The sequence below is a fragment of the Panulirus ornatus genome, chromosome 2 (assembly GCF_036320965.1).
Source record: "Panulirus ornatus isolate Po-2019 chromosome 2, ASM3632096v1, whole genome shotgun sequence".
Classification (NCBI taxonomy): Eukaryota; Metazoa; Arthropoda; class Malacostraca; order Decapoda; family Palinuridae; genus Panulirus; species Panulirus ornatus.
This window is the reverse complement of record NC_092225.1, coordinates 30,183,551-30,197,295: the sequence shown is the minus strand read 5'-3', so window position 1 is coordinate 30,197,295 and position 13,745 is coordinate 30,183,551. Positions and strand designations below refer to the sequence as shown.

The 13,745-nt window shown below is 37.6% G+C and overlaps 1 protein-coding gene across 11 annotated transcripts in view; it reads right to left on the bottom strand.

Moving 5' to 3' along the window:
* The window catches only part of LOC139755543 (uncharacterized), a 118,139-nt gene that overhangs the window by 36,928 nt on the left and 67,466 nt on the right, over positions 1-13,745 (bottom strand). For all 11 annotated transcript variants that reach the window (XM_071674025.1, XM_071674043.1, XM_071673966.1 and 8 more), the window contains 3 exons: positions 12,468-12,622; positions 9,944-10,541; positions 5,707-5,884 (listed from right to left, as the gene is read on the bottom strand). In XM_071674025.1, coding sequence (XP_071530126.1) covers positions 5,707-5,884; positions 9,944-10,541; positions 12,468-12,622 — 931 coding nt within the window. The remainder of the gene's footprint in view (positions 1-5,706; positions 5,885-9,943; positions 10,542-12,467; positions 12,623-13,745) is intronic.

The following is a 13,745-nucleotide window of genomic DNA, read 5'->3' as shown; positions in this document are numbered from 1 at the left end:
ATCAATTACCAGAATTTCACTACCACATAACTGCCAAATTATGGAATCAGTTCGTTCACCCAAGTACTAAACCTTTCTATCCTAGAATTTTGAATCTTGAATACATATTTATCTAAAATTGAGTAATAAAAATCTTCAAACCTTATTTAATCATTAATACAAGAATAATAACAAAAGAGACCATTAGCCCTATATACTACTGTATAAATTGTACTGTACTATCAGTATGAGAGAGAGAGAGAGAGAGAGAGAGAGAGAGAGAGAGAGAGAGAGGAAGGAATTGTAACAATAATATACTACCTGTTTATTAACCTAATGTTTTATACACTACCTGAATATTTACCAACTACCTAAAGTACTACCTGTTCATTAAACTACTATTCATCACAGAGTAGATTCTACATACAGAGAGCCAACAAAATCCATAGTTGCAATACAAAATGCAAAAATCTCAGTATAGACAATATTCTGAGCTATAGCAGGTGCCTAGTATTCACAATCGGGTGTTTCTCTAACAATCAAGCCCAAAACCATGGCTAAAAATCTTGGCTAAGATAACATACCAGCATGTCAGAAGTATAAAAAAAAATTTCACTTTTTTCCTCATATTTCTTGAACAATTTCACAATTCTCAGATGACAGAGTCACTGATGAAGATATCTAAATGAAGATGTTTATACTGTTAGCTAATTATGTAGCTAACACCTGGTCAATGCATCAACCAAGTTTGTTTATGCAGTGACCAAGTAGGTGCTTATCACAGACTGGCACGCTATGTTTTGTTTCATTTTGAAATTTCTATCTAAATTATCTTTGGAGGAGTAAAATTACAAAAGATAACATTACACCAATAAAGTATTGTAATCAGCATATATCTGTGCATGTGTGGACAGAACAAAAACACTGTGTCGACTAAGTCAGGAACTAAGAGACTTCCATTACATCCAAAATTTAGACTGATGAGTCATTAACTTACCAAACTAAATTTGCTGTGTAAAGAAATTTTTCCCTAACTTAGTCCAATGGGACCAAAGGGTCCACTGGAAGCTGAATTCCAATACACTGAGTTCCATCATAAAAGGGTTTTTCAATATATGTGGTTTGCCTTAAAGTACAGCTGATAAGAGCTTTGGTTCCTAGTTAATGACTGCACTCCAATTAATCCTGTCAGTGTATAAAAATCTAATTTATCTTGCCTGTTTACATCTGTAAGAATAAGCCTGTCATCAACTACAATTTGTAGCCACATGTATGATGAGTGATCCTGGTCTTGCTTACCACCAAGTTGTGATGAAAAATCATAGTAAACCTAGCACTGCAAAATTCATTTGATGGTAAGAAAGAAGGGAATGAGTCTCAGTAATTGAGAAAATGAAAGCTAAGGATAGCTTCAAAGATGTTGGATGTGCCAAGAGTGTAAGCAGTGAGGTGATAATTGGATGGGTTAAAGTGGTCTCTTTTCTTAGATATAGGCTGTGATTCTTAGAAATTAATGACATTGGAAGAAAGGATCAAAGTTTGCTCTGAGCTACATTCCCTCAAGACTTGGATGAGGTATGCCATCTGGGTCATACGCCTTGTCCTTTTCGAGCTGGGAAAGTAACAGGAAGGCTTTCACATGGAAAATAATTGGAATGAAAAAGCTTCAGTTGGAAAAGATGGAGGCTGAGGATTATATGCAAAATTATCCAGTTATATTAGAGGAAAACAACATAAAAAAAGGGCAGCTTTATCGGTTAGAGGGGAAAAGTTAAATCATAGAAGTATTGGAGATGCACTTGGTCAACGATCTTATAAAGACCTTTTACCAAGAGTAAATGTCATATCAGCACACTTTCTTTTCATGAAGGCAGGTCTGACTTTATGATGAACGGTTTTGCAAGGTTTTGGAACCAATATGATGTGGTATACCGGGGTTGACGTGCTGTCAGTGGATTGAATCAAGGCATGTGAAGCGTCTGGGGTAAACCATGGAAAGCTGTGTAGGTATGTATATTTGCGTGTGTGGACGTATGTATATACATGTGTATGGGGGGGGGTTGGGCCATTTCTTTCGTCTGTTTCCTTGCGCTACCTCGCAAACGCGGGAGACAGCGACAAAGTATAAAAAAAAAAAAAAAAAAAAATGAAAAAGAAGTGCCAAAGTTGATTTCTTGAGGGGAGATATATAGTGTGGGCATGCCCAATTAGAAGTGGCAGAAGACTACAGTTAAAGGACCCTAAGGAGATAAAAACAGCGTGTTTACAAGAAGGTTCAAAAGTAAATGAGAGGGTGAGTGCTGGGAGAGTGGTTATGGAGGAAAAATTAAAAGACTTTCTGTCATATGCCTTGCTATGATGGCTCTCTTTACACATTTATTTCTTTTAGCTAACATGAAATGAGCACCTGATCTATGTGACAGCCAAAACTGACAAAATTCCCTAAATTCACAAAGCAATGTTTCTGGGTCTTTTGTAGTAGTTTATAGTATAGGGAAAGATTATACATGCACTATTATATGAACGAAAAAATGAGCACATTGAAAAAATGAAACAGTTAACATATTACTAAATCAACCAAGTTTTACTCTACAATCTAGTATTCCACTCAATCTTAGATATGTGTAGTATACAATACCATACTGCCATTAAAGCTTAGATTTTCAAGCATATGTTGAACTCTAATATATACAATACTAAACTGATATTGAAATAATAACCTGAATCCTCACTATGTGAACTTATGTACATACTGGGAGCTGTTCCAAGATTAAAAGACAAAATTAGTATACATAAATAACATTTAGCTAAAATGATTGTGTAATCATCTATTTGTAAAGTGCAGGGAAGAAGTTATAAGCCACTGAGGACCTGCCTCTAAAGGTGCCTTTAGCATAATACAACTCTTTTAATATCTGTACAATGTCTGCATTCACAGTCACCATTTGAGCTTACTCCCTTCATCCATCACTCTAAATAGCACTACACAATTAATCCTTAAGACTTTTCCTGTCATGTTTTTTTTATTCAATTTCATGCTTTTGTTGATCTTTCCTTGTTAATTTCAAAAACCCGTTCACAAACAAGATTGCTGGTCTCACTGAAAACCTAGAAAGCTTCATCCATGCCTGTCCTTCTCTCTCCTCTTCCAATGAGGAGAAATCTTAGTTCTTGGAGCTTTTCCATTACATCTATAATGTATTCCATCCAGTTTTACAACAGAACTTCAAATGAAACTCTCAATTATATTCAATATGCAATGAAAAAATCTACTTAAAGGCAACAGAATGTTCCCCTCTATACCAAATTGCTCCTAAAGGCTCTACAATATCCACATGTCATCCTCCTGTATGCTTGAGTTTGACAACTAAAAGTCTCTTTCAATCCATCCTTCCATCTCCTTCTTAGTTTCCCCCTTCCCCTCCCCTTTGCTCTTGCACCACTTTTGACACACACATTCTCTTAAATAGCCTCTCTTCATTGATCCTCTCCTTTTGTCTCCATATGTCATTACACCTTCTAAATCATACTCAGTTTACTGAAACACCTCTCACTTGCACTTAATTCTTTACACTATCAATCCTCCTCAAACCACATATTGTCCTTGAGATTTTCATTTCCATCACATCCACCCTCTACTATTCCTTTGTATCTAGGGCCCACAACACACACCCATACAGCACTGATGGGACTTCTATACCTTTGTATCTAGGGCCCACAACTCACACCTATACAGCACTGATGGGACTACCATACCAACAAGCATATCCATCTTTGTCCTCACAGACAGTAATCTCTCATTCCACACACTCCTCAATGTACCCTGAGCCTTTACACCCTCACCTATCCAGTGATTCACTTCAGCTCTATTAGTTCCATCCACTGTCAGGTCCACTTCCAGGTAGCAAAAATACTCCACTTCCTCCATGTTCTTTCCATTAACATGCCAAACAACTTGTCTCTCCCCCCGTTAAACATAACAACCTTAATTTCATTCACATCAACTTCCTCCTTTCACATGCTTTCCTAAACACACACACAAGCCTCTGCAGTTTTCTATGTCATCCACAAACAACAACTGACTTGCTGTTGAGACTCCCCTCTCTCTAGGATCCTCACATTATCTCCCTCACCATCCAACCATAACCTGATTAAACATACATGATGCAGACACACCTTCACATGGAACCACTCATCCTCCTTGCATCCTATTTACACATATGCCTTACTCTCTCAATAAAAACACTGATTGTAGCTTTCCTTCCACATCATATGTTCATGATGCCATGCACAATAAATCTCTCCCTACTATATCATACCCTTTATCCAGATCCACAGATGCCACATACAAATCCATAGCTTTCTCTGAATACTTCTCAAAATTTTCAAGCACTTGGTCCACACATCATATGCCCAAAGCCACTGTCCTCCCCAGTCTGATGCACTGTGCATGCCAATGTCCTTCTCCTTAAGCTTGTTTTCCCTCGGATCTATAACATCCAGGCTCCTCTCTCCAAACATAATACCTAGCTCTTCCTTCTCATCCTGGTTTCATCCAAGCACATTCAGCCATCTTAGTCTAAGCCTTCAAGAAGGACAAGCACACCTTGCTTGGCTATTAGATATCTGAAATATTAACAAAAATAATTAAGCCCTTTAAACAATAATAGTAATTAAAGCCAAGACATTACAGTCATTTAAACCTAGGTACAACTCTTAGGCATTTAGAGCTGTAAAGTTAGATATGTCAAAGGAAAACAAAATATAAGTTTTATCATACATGTTCACCATTTCTCACATTAGAGAGGAAGCATTGAAAACAGAGGACTGAGCCTCAGAGGAAAAATCCTCACTTTGCCCCCTTTTCTGTTACTTCTTTTGGAAAAGTAAAAACTGAAAGGGAGGATTTCCTGTCCCCCATTCCCTCCCCTTTTAGTTGCCTTTTACAACATGCAGGGAATACATGGGAAATACTCTTTCTCCCCTATCCCCAGGGATAAAATATCATAAGTAAGAGACTAAAAATAAAGTTGGGTCTCGCTATGCAGCATAGCTGCAATGTAAAACAAAACAAATCTTTTTCTTTTAAACTATTCGCCATTTCCCGCACCAGCGAGGTAGCGTTAAGAACAGAGGACCGGGCCCCTGAGGGAACATCCTCACCTAGCCCCCTTCTCTGTTCCTTCTTTCGGAAGAAAAAAAGAGAACACACACACAAAAGGATAAGTAAGGAAAGTTTTACAAACATACAATTTCCTTCTCCAATAACTAAACATTTCACAAGATTACAGCTTCCTTCATGAATGAAAAAATCATCTAAAGCTGATCTGATACTGTTTTCACAGGCAGCAATTTGGACCAAGAATATATGAGGTTCTGCAAAAAAAAGGGAGCTTCAACACATATACTTTTTCCCATAAAGTCCTTCACTGTGGAGTTGTATTTTACTGTAGACAAAGGCACTGTGAAGCTACAGTCCTTGTTTTCTTACAAAAGAAGTTTCTGGCCACTGCCTCATTAAAGTCTTATCTTTCTCAATTTTTCTGATACTGAACCAGTATACCATTTTCAAAAGTTTCCCAAGTAGGAGAAAGTTATATGCCCCTATATCATTCAGTACTAGTGTACTTTTTACCATGCAGATTTACTGAGTGGCAAAATAAGTCTGGCTACCCTATTTCATCTGAAAAACCTAATCTTAATATAATAATTCATCATAATACTGACCAGATGTGGGTGGAAGACTACTGTGTGCAGTAACAGAGGGATAAGTCTGCATATAAGATGAAGCAGTAGGGTCCTGCTGAGAGTATTCTGGCCAGTATCCACCACTATAAGAGTACTGAGATTGATCCTGAGGAGGTTGTTGCATTACAGGAACTTCACCACTTAATGATGCACCTTCCTGCAGATGAATAAGTACAGAGTATTTAATGAGTACTGACTGACTATAACAGTACATGCTCTCACTATATTTTGTCAATAATCTTCAAATAGAAATAGTATATGAAAGAAAATATACAATAAATTTCCAATCACAATAATATAAACAAAAACTTTCATTACCTTAAGTCTTTATCTTTCTCTTTCACGTATTCATTATTTACCTTGCAAGAAAGAAATCATCTAGAACAAATGAATGAACTTACAGGAAAAACCCTCCTCATTTGGCTCCTGCCTCTGTTCCTTCTTTTGGATGGTAATACAGAAGGGAATGATTTCCAGTCTCCTATTCCTGTCCCTCTTCATCCCCTTCTACAACACACAGATGTGTGGACAGTATTCTATCTCCCCTAATCCCAGTGATAAACACTCTTTACATCTAATAATGTTTCTTAAATTGATTTTAATATACCTTGTAAATTATAATAAATATAAGTAAAACTTAAAAAATACAATAACTATAGTAATTAGGTATGCTGCGTATCCTTAATGATAGGGAGTAAGAAGGCTACCCATGTATGTACTGTCTGTAACATGAGATAACTAACACACAAGTGGGAGGCTGGAAATTCTCATATCTTATTACATCACCTTCTAAAAGCAGAAGCAGAAAGAAGGAGCCAAATGAAGACTTTTCCTCAAAATCCCAGGCTAAGCTGTCTGAATGTGCATAACTGTAACCTGGATGAAAAGAAGGGAGGATGTGCAATGTTTGATTAGAAAAATCTGGATGACATGACTCTGAGCAAGACAAAGTTGGAGGAAAAGAGGAAAAAGTGGTTCACTAATGTTCTAGGAGTACAGGATCAATGGGTGGCACTTGTGATGAGGAATGAGCTACAGAATTCCATTGAAAAGTGCAAGGAAGTGAGGTGAAGGGTGATCTGGATTTCAATGATAGTTATTGCTTAAATACCTAGTAGTGAAAGAAGTGAATTAATGAAGGCATTTTGAAAGATCATGAGAGTGCACTTTCACAGTTTTAATGATAATGATTAGTTCTCAAAGCTAGAGGATCTGAAAGGTGGCTGATTTGTCAACCAAGAGCATGGGCTCCCTTTTGTAAATGAAAGTGGGAAAAAGCTTGCTGAGCTCTGTGCAGAAAGAGGAACAGTGAATGGGAATACAGTTTATAAAAAGTTGCATACATAAGTGTATGTGGGTTAGTGGGGTTGGGGTCAACAAGTGTTAATGAATTACATGCTAACTGATGGGCATGCAAAAGCAATGTGTTAAGAGGGGCAACAGTGGAATGTCTGGTCACTTCCCGATGGAGGCAACTGTGAAACTTGGGGGTGGCTTTAGGAAAAGAGGAAACTGTATACACATGAAAATGTGAGTGAGCAAACTTGAAAAAGTTGCCTGTGTGCACAGACACCAGAGGACACTGAAAGAAGAATGGCATAAGGTAACAGTAAATGAACTTGAGGAATGGAAGAGGAGGAAATCAAAGGTTTTTAGGGAAGCACTGCTTAACCTTCTGGCAGTGGAATTAATTTCTAGCTGCATTCCCAAGAAGTGTAAGTTCTCCAATAAAGTATAAAAATTGTACCAGTCCTCTTTTTTTACCTACTTTTTTAATCAAGTCAAAACCATAAAGTTTCCATATTTGAAATTGATATTTCTTAAAAACAAAAAATCTGATAGGAAAGAAAAAATATCAAGATAAATTAAAATAATGTACAGTATTCAAGACCTGATGCCTGTAGGATGGCATAAACTTCCTCAAATGTAACCAATTTCCTGCTCCTTACACTTACAAAGAAACAATTGTCAGGGCTGGAGGAAAAACAGAATTTGCACATTATAATACACCATACCTTCAGAACAAAACACACAATGAGGGATTCAGAAAAAATCAATGTGAATGCTATACAGCCTCCAGTTGCTAACTCCTGTGCATTAATCAACAACACATGCCATCACTGCATATCTTTATTTTTGCACTATAATAAATAACATACACTTACAGAGCATATCTTATCATACCATACATAACTTACTTAAATTATGAAAGAAAAAGGAAAACAAGAATAAGCAATAAATGAATCACTCTACAGGAGGTGACATCAAAGTCAGCTGATGAATGAGTCATTGTTTTGGATGGGACCTATACTGTATCATGGAAATCCCACATTAAGGAAATAGCAAAGTCTGCCTCTGTTTGCTTCTAAGAAATCGAATGGCCTAGTTAGGTGTGTAAATCTCGTTTCTACCTAAAAAGCTGCTCCATTTATATAGTGGACTGATCCATCCTTGTGAAGAGCACTGCTCTCACATCTGGGATAGCTCTAGCTCTGCAACCTTCCTTGACAGAGATGAGTCAAAAGTGGTCTGACTTACTAACACTCCCAGGCTAACTTTAAAAGCTGACCCACTTGCCCAGTGCTTCAATGTTGGTTTACTTTCACTGTTATAGTATTACTTTGGCTTTTGCTCCTAAGAGTTGGCTGCTGTGTGCCCCAATCACTAGCTAGACCATGCAATACTCAGCAACCTGTTGCATCACATGATTACTGTGTGGTCGTTGGCAACTCAAGGGTGGGCTCTTTTGATGACCGTTTCTTTCCCTACACCTTAAAGCTTTGAGACTCTCTACCCCCTCATGTCTTTCCCATCAGCTATGACCTGGCACATTTCAAAAGATTGGCTTTTCACTTCCTCCAAAATTCATAAGTACTTTACTTTGTCTCTTCTTTTCCTTTTCATTAACAACCCCACATTTCAATTCAAGCCCAGCCATGATCTGGACTTCTGTTTATAATTGAAAAAAAACTGCCAAGGACACATGGCAACACTTACTGGGCACTAGTGGTGTCGACATGACATCCATAACTTACCTAAATTAGTTTTTAATATGTAAAAAATAAAACATAGAAAGCAATACTGTATAAGATTGGTATGAGATGATTAATCAGTTACTGTTGAGCCTGGGAGGTTTAAACTCAAGCATGAGCAGAAACTAAAATAACCTGGGTTCCCATTGTCATATTCTGACCATGGAAGTACCGACCAACCACATGGAATATTCAATGTTTTTTATTAGCCACTCACTTATGCTGCTTTTCACAGTGAACTGCAATGATCTATACATCAACTTGAGTTAATGCTCATGGCTAAAGGGTTAAAAGTACAGCATGTGGGAGGTAGTATGTACACTTATGAGAACAACAGAAACAGAAAAAGAATGTGTATTGAAGGTAAACCTGATTCCTGCTTACTGATGAGAGCATCTTCCTAGAAAACACAATTCTGTGAAATCACCATACAGTGAATCACTTTTAAACGAATGCAGTGCAAGAGTCATGGCAAATGGACTGGTGAAAAAAAGAAAAGACGGTAAAACTTCTGGGGAAGATGCAGTGTGGCAAAAAGGCTGGAGTTAATAAGACTGCAGTTGAATTTCTCAAGGAGGATGACAACAGTGTTGATCAGTTAGTCAGGATGTTCAATATATGTATGGCTTAAAATGAGGTGCCTGTATAGTGCCATTATATAAAGGAAAGGGCAAAAGTGAATGGCAGTATTACTAAAAGACAAGTCTGTTGAGTGTACCTGGTAAGACCCAAAAGTGTAAGTCCAGAGGAAAGCAACAAAGACAGTTACTGGGAAAGACTGGAGGCCTTACATCAGCCCACCATGTAAGAGAGAAGTGACCTGATCACAACCCTTAATTTTTAACAGGACCTATAACAATAAAGAACAATTCTTCGAGAGAAGTGGGGAGATAACAACAAGAGGACATATAATGAAACTATGTAGGATAATTGCTGAAAAAGATGTAAAGATGTACTTTTATAGTAAAGTGGTGAATGAATGGAATATGCTGAATGAGGACAGAAGTAAGATAAAAGAAAATGTTTAGGAGATGGGACCCTATAAGTGTAAACCTCCCTCCTCTTACAGTACAGACAGATCATTACATACAGAAAAAGGGGGAGTGGACTACAAATGGTGCAAGAAAAGTCACAGACTAAATTTTATCATACATCAACTAGTGTGTTGTCATGAATTAACAAACCTTTGAACAAGCCATCATTTCATTTGCTTGGCTAGCTTCACTGGAGCTCAGCGGAGCACCCACTCCATCACTTGGTAACTGAAAGGCTGCTTGGTGACTGGTTGGATACTGGTTTTGACATACTCCATCTAATGCATCTGCAGAGTATGTTTGTTCTGGATATGAATCTGTTGTTACAGCATGACTTTGTGAGTAAGAATTAGTTGTAGCATTCAAACTGTGATAAGAATTATTTGATGTAATGTAGTTAGTCTGATAAGACTCTACAGCTGAATAAGGAACTTGCTGATTAGAATCAGGTGCACCAGCTACGCCATAGTAGGAATCCTTAACTACTAAGTGGTCTTGAGACTGCTGAGCTCGATGTTCATCTTCTGCTGCAGCTACCTGAGCCGCACGGGCTTTTGCTGCATTCACAATGCTTTGCAGATTAGTAAGCCACTGGGGATCTGGCATTTCTGATACTTCTCCCTGGCACATCTGATAGTGAAGGTCATGGTACTTAAGACGTGAAGCTAGGTCATACACATGAGAAAGGAAGTCACCCTGATATGCTGCTGGCATCTTCTGTACCAACTGAGTGATCACCTCACAGTATCTGCAAGACAATCACAGCATTTATACATGTAGTCTAAATGAATTAGCAATGATCACAAAAATTCACCTCACTATAGATGGAAATCTAATTCATAAGAAATGGAGTTTCAGGAAATTGAAAAACCTTTTCTTTCTAAGGTGTTGTCCCACAAGCATAAGATTTCTACTTTGGAATATATGAGACACGACCTTCTAACTCTCATGACTACTGGTGAAGAGGCACCAACCTTCTTTCCCCTTTAGCAAACCATACAAATGTGATAACAGCTGCTGGCTCATTATGGGTCTATCCTAGGCCAATAAGAGACCACTAGCAATCCAATGTCACATACTAACTCACTTTCACTCTACCTGGGGAAGCATTTTGTACATCACAGGAACTACCAAATAAGCAGTCACAAAAAGAACCACCGTAAAAGAAAGTCACATAAAGTACAGGGAGAAGGTTTTCCATAAAAAGGACAGGAAGGCAGAGCAAGGAAGAAAACAAAGAAAACATGCCAGCAAGACACCACATTGAAGAGAAAAGGCTTTCAACTGCTAAAACCTACTTTTCCCTACTCTGAAGTCTGTCCTACGAACAGAACATATCCACACGAAAAAGGATTACAAAAAAAAAAAAAAAAATCTTTGACATAAGATAAAAAAAAATCAAATACCTTCAATGATGAGTTGGAGGTACATTGAAATACATTTCTCCCAAATGAGGCATCCCTAGAGACACATTAGGAAGATCTGCAACATCTAAACTAAGGTGTAATCCGACGACAATGGAAAAAATGCTAAAGACCCTTTTTCTTGATTTCCTCCAATGAAAGGTTTCTCAGAAAGACCAAAGTAGAGACCATCTTTCTCACAGGTGCACAAGTGTTAAGTGCACACATGCACACACACACACATACATACACACACACACACACACATATATACACACACACACACACACACATATATACACACACACACACACATATATATATATATACACACACACACACACACACACACAAATATACAGGTTGTACCTCTCTACTCAAGCACTCTGTGGTCTGTCACATTTTGAATCTACCGCTATTAGTTTGTGGATCTGCCACTACGGCAGCACTGTTTGCAGTGCTAAGGCAACAAAATCTGTTTACACTGCAGCCGAGACAATTAACAATCCTGTTAATTTCTTATATCCCAAAACAAGCGCATAATGCTGATGAATATGCCCTGTACTAACATAGTATGCCACAAAAAACCCTTGCCCAACCAAGATATTGAGGAGTCTCCATCTGAAGGTAAGGATTCCAAATATAGGGTAATAATTCTTGGCTGCAGCAATGCTGCAGAAGCACAGCAAACCAAGCTGATGGTATATATGCACATGTATATATACATAAATGCCCATACACGCACACATACATACAAATACATATCAACATATATACATACATATACATATATACACATGTACATATATCATTTATACTTCATTCGGATAAAATCACTCAATTTTGGCATGACTGGTGATTACAATATTTGGAGCAAATTATAAGAAATACCCTACTTTCTGCTGAAATGGTGAAATAAATGTATAGAAAATGTAATCCTCTTTCCCATGTAATCATTTAGTGTCATCACATTCAGGCATTAGCTGCAATCTTAATACATTACTGGCTCATCAGAAAATCACACAAAACCTGGTTATGGAATTAACATGAATTCATATCTAACAAATTGTTGCATGTTCTGTATATCATATATATAAAAATGATCACAAGATTTCTTGGACAGAATCAATAAATGCATGGAACTCTTCCTTGATCCAAAAAAAGATTCATATAAAGAATCACGAGAAAATTCAATTATGTAGTTTATTTCAAAATCAACATTCCATGATAAGAATTTCTTTCACTTTACAAATTTGGAAATAGTAGATTACCTTAGGGCCTCAGCTGGGAAACCATATTCTGTTAGCCTAAGTGCATAAATAAGTTTGTACGGCTGGAATGTTTCCAATACTGGGTTGCTGCTGTCAAGGGACCGAGCATATTCATACACTTCGGTACACTGTATTGCTTCATTAGTAGCAAAGGCCTGTGAGATAAAATGTTCAAATATAATAATCTAATGAGAAAAATGAATAAAAGTATATGAAAACACAAAGTTAGAAGTAACAATATAAACCAGCAATTATTAAGTTACCATGTGGCTTACTGCAAATGAGACTATTACTGCAGAATGGTATTAACAGATCACTTAAATCTCAAAAGAGCTGAAATGCAGAAAGGCTTCATAAATCCTTGCATTAATCTAGTTTGTCAATTACAACTCTCAAGCATTTGTAACCTGATAAGAATATGAAAAAACTGAAATATACAAAGTAATCCACTCTCATCCCCATTACTTCATAACTAATCACTCACCAGTAAACAAACCTCCAACAACACATCCTGTCTATGCTTCAACCATCCACAACCCCACTCCCACATAACACTTGTGACAATAAATATCAAAAAAGCATCTGACACATAATCATGACACATCCTCATACAAAAGATAACTGACACCTCCCTCCACAAAAACAACAAAAATTGGTCTGCAAACTTAACAGCTGGCTCCAAGCCAAAAACATTTACCAAGGCTTTACCTACAAAATCATTAAGCTCTTCAAAGATCTCCCCAGGAAACCTTTCTTTTTCCATCCCTCAACAATCTCTTCCTATCACCAACAAAGTTCTCTCATATGAATCCACAAACAAAATAAAAAGCCATGATGACATCACACACCTCTGCCACTGGCCCTCCTTCACCAAGAACCATTCCTCCTCCTCTTTCCCTACTTTCACACAAGCTTTACTGTATCTATCTATCTATCTACCTATATCTCTGACACATGTTCCCTTTGAGAACTCCCTTGAGGGAGTGACCATGGGAAATGAATCTCCATAACTGGTGAACTCCAGTGCTGCTTCTTACCCTCAACAGGTCACAGGCAGAGGGCAACATTAGTGCAATGTTTTCAGCTTTACAGCTGTATTATGCTTCACTCTCTTAATAAAAACTCATTACTACATTAGAGACTCAGTGTGAACAAAGGTAGTCTTTTTGTCTCTTTTCCTAGCACTACCTCGCTGAAGCAGAGGGTAGTGATGCAGTTTCCTGTGAGGTGGGTAGTGCCATGAATGGATGGAGGCAAGCAAGTATGAATATGTACAGG